This window comes from Pediculus humanus, genomic scaffold (assembly GCF_000006295.1).
Source record: "Pediculus humanus corporis 1103172107632 genomic scaffold, whole genome shotgun sequence".
Lineage (NCBI taxonomy): Eukaryota > Metazoa > Arthropoda > Insecta > Psocodea > Pediculidae > Pediculus > Pediculus humanus.
The window spans coordinates 4,666-7,795 of NW_002987245.1; the positions used below are offsets into that span (position 1 = coordinate 4,666).

Consider the following 3,130-nt stretch of genomic DNA (forward strand, 5'->3'; position numbering starts at 1 on the left):
AATAACTAAATTTTTATTCATCTAACATTTTTCTACTTTGTCTCTCAATCGATAAAAAAAAACAAAAACAAAATTTTAATTTATTAATAATAATAATAAAAATTATAAAAAAAAAAAGGATGTCTAAGACGTATATCACACTTCTCTCTCGTTTTATACGTATATACATCTATATATATACATAAAACAATTATTAATAATAAATTCGTGATATATATATGTATAAATATATACACACGCACACACACACACACGTACACATTTACTTGAAATTTTTTTTTTTCTTCATATATGGCATCTCTTGAAAAAAAAAAAAAAAAAAAAAAAAAAAATAGATAGATCTTCTCACAAAAATTGTAATGGAAAATAATAAAATTTTGTTTTTTGATGATAGATGGGTTGTTCCTTACGGTGATAATAAATCACTCTTGGTGGTGCCTGGAAAAGAAAAAATAAATAATATATAACATATAAAAAAAAAAAAAAAACAAATAAAAAATTTTAATATTCACCTTTTGAAAAAAAAAATGTATTTTAACGATAACAAATAAACAAACAAACAAACAACGTGAAGAGAAAGTTTTGCCTTACAAACAAAAAAATAAAATAAAAAGTTTTTGGCATATAAAAATATTGCATAACTTTTAAACTTTTATTTCTTTTCTTTCTTTCTTTCTTTTTTTTATTATTTACAATCCCGTTGTTTGTTATTAAAAAATAAATAAATAAATAATTTTATTATTTAAAATGTTATTAGTAATTAAAAAAAAAAAAACTCTCCCCCCGTGAATCATTTATTATTATTATTATTATTACGTAAATGAATTAAAATGAAAAATATCAAACAATGAAATTTATTTTAATGGATTTTCATTTCCGTAAGAAAAATAAAAATCGATCGATCGATCGATAAATCGATTGTCGAGTGAAATGTTTTATTATTATTATTATTTAATGTGTCCCCCCTTTCATCATCATCAACCTTTGAGGTAAAAAAAAAAATGTTTTCCTACTATTATAAAAATGCCTTTAATTAACCTTAACATCAACTCAAATTCATTATTATATATTAATTGACTTTAAAAAAAAAATCCTAACGTAATACTTTCACTTCCGGTAAGATTCTTCCGACGAGAAGATTCTTCTTTCGTTTTTTTGAATCTTGTTCTTTTTTTTTTGGGTACGTATGATTACGACGTAACGATAGATATTTTTTATACCAGTGGAAAAAGTTTTTTTCGTAAAATTTTATAATAAAAATTCGATTTTGTATAAGGCTATTGTCAGATAATAAAAAAAAAGCAAACGTTTGTTTGTTTATTTAAAATATTATTTTGTTACTCACTTTATAATATTCGTCTTCCGGTGGCGGAATTAAAGTTTTCCTACCATATTTCCTTGCAAAATCTAATAGAGTGTATTTATAAACGGGTGGTTTGTACGGATTGGGTCCTTCGTCGACTCTTTCCCAAACCTGTGCCGGTTCCCGATAAGGTTTCGATGGTAAAACTTCTGGAATTACTTTTTTCGGAGTTATCGGTCCTACTTTACCCGTGGGTACCATTATGGAAACAACTCTGTGAAATACTGATAGAAATAATATCTGTAAAAAAAAAAAATAAAAAAAAAAAAAAATTGAATTGATTTGAAATTTTGACAGGGCCTCAATTAAAATTAAAATTAAAATTTTTGTATGAGATTCGAGTCGTCATGAATGAAAAGCCCTCGAGGGCCCCTTTTCATACATAACATTTTATGCCCTAAATTTTAATTTACGTAACATACGCGACGCGACCTTTTTTTTCCCTCTTTTTTGATGGACGTTTTTAACATATTATTGATTTTTAATAGGTTTCTCCCACCTCATAAGGTTTCGCACTTCATATACATAAATAAATAAAATGACGATTAATAATTTTCGTAAACTTTTTTTTGGTTCGTCGCGAAATAAATTATCAAATCTTTTTATTTTACATTCTCCCTCCCTTCCTCACCCCTCGCATCCCCCCAAGGAAGAAATTTTTATTTTTGACATAACGTGGTGTTTGTTGTACATAATCAGCAATAATAATAATGAATATTTCGAAAATAAATCAAGGAAAAAATTTATATAAAAATTAACATAATTTTGACGGAAGGCGTGAGAGATTTTTACACTTGATTATTATTTATTATTATTATTATTATTCGTCATCGATAATTTTTAAAGTAATAAATAAATAAATAAATAATTATTGACGTGATAAATTATTATTATTATTAAAATTATCAACGATAATAAAATTTGTGGTTAAATTAAATCGTGACGGGGATAAAAATTTTTCCGACGAAAAAAAAATTATTTATAAATTTTTTTTTTGTTAACTCTTTCTGTTTTTATTTGTTTAAACAATTTTTTTATTACGTAATATTTTAAACGATGTAAATTATTATTTGTTAATAATAATTGCCGTGTACGTACGTGAACGTAAAAAAAAAAAAAAAAAAATTTCTGTAACTCGTCGCACAAGAGATTTACACGCATTTTAAAAAATTAATTAACGTTATTTAAAAAGTTATTTTTCAATGGTAAATTCAAAGGAAAAAATTTTTTTTTTTTTTCAAAGGAACGCTCAGCTCGATTTCCTATGAATGAATTTTTAAAAAAAAAATTATTTTTTTGATTATAAAGTTTGGCGCGAAAAAATTTCGAAGGTTGAAAAAATTTTGAATTACGATGAATGGCAGATGAATCTTTGAGCAAACGAAATAATGATAATAATAATTATTAATATTTATTTATCAAGTAGAAATTTATTATTGTTTGTAGTAGTAGTGGTAGTAGTAGCGTTTGTATTTTTAGTACGGTCAAGTAAGAAAAAACAATAAGAGAGAGAGAGAGAGAGAAAAAAAAAATTAAAATTAGAATATGAATTTTTTTTTTGTTTTTTTTTTGTCCTTTTAAAATATTAAAATTTTTTTTTTTTTTTTTTTGGGTCAAGGAATTGTTTCTTTTTTTTTTTTTTTTTTGTAAATTTTAAATATTACTATTAAGTTTCGTTAACGAAAAAAACTAATATTAATATTTCTTCATATTTTTACCCGTTATTTCGGCTACCGTTACCGTTATTGTTTTTAATTTTTTTTTTTT

At 23.8% G+C, this 3,130-nt stretch overlaps 1 protein-coding gene across 1 annotated transcript; it reads right to left on the reverse strand.

Moving 5' to 3' along the window:
• Positions 1-422: 422 nt before the first annotated feature.
• On the reverse strand, positions 423-1,564 carry Phum_PHUM259020 (uncharacterized protein; the record flags this gene model as incomplete). Its single annotated transcript, XM_002426497.1, has 2 exons — positions 423-512; positions 1,346-1,564. The coding sequence occupies 2 exons, from the start codon at positions 1,562-1,564 to the stop codon at positions 423-425; spliced, it is 309 nt and encodes a 102-aa protein (XP_002426542.1).
• Between the last annotated feature and the right edge of the window lie 1,566 nt (positions 1,565-3,130).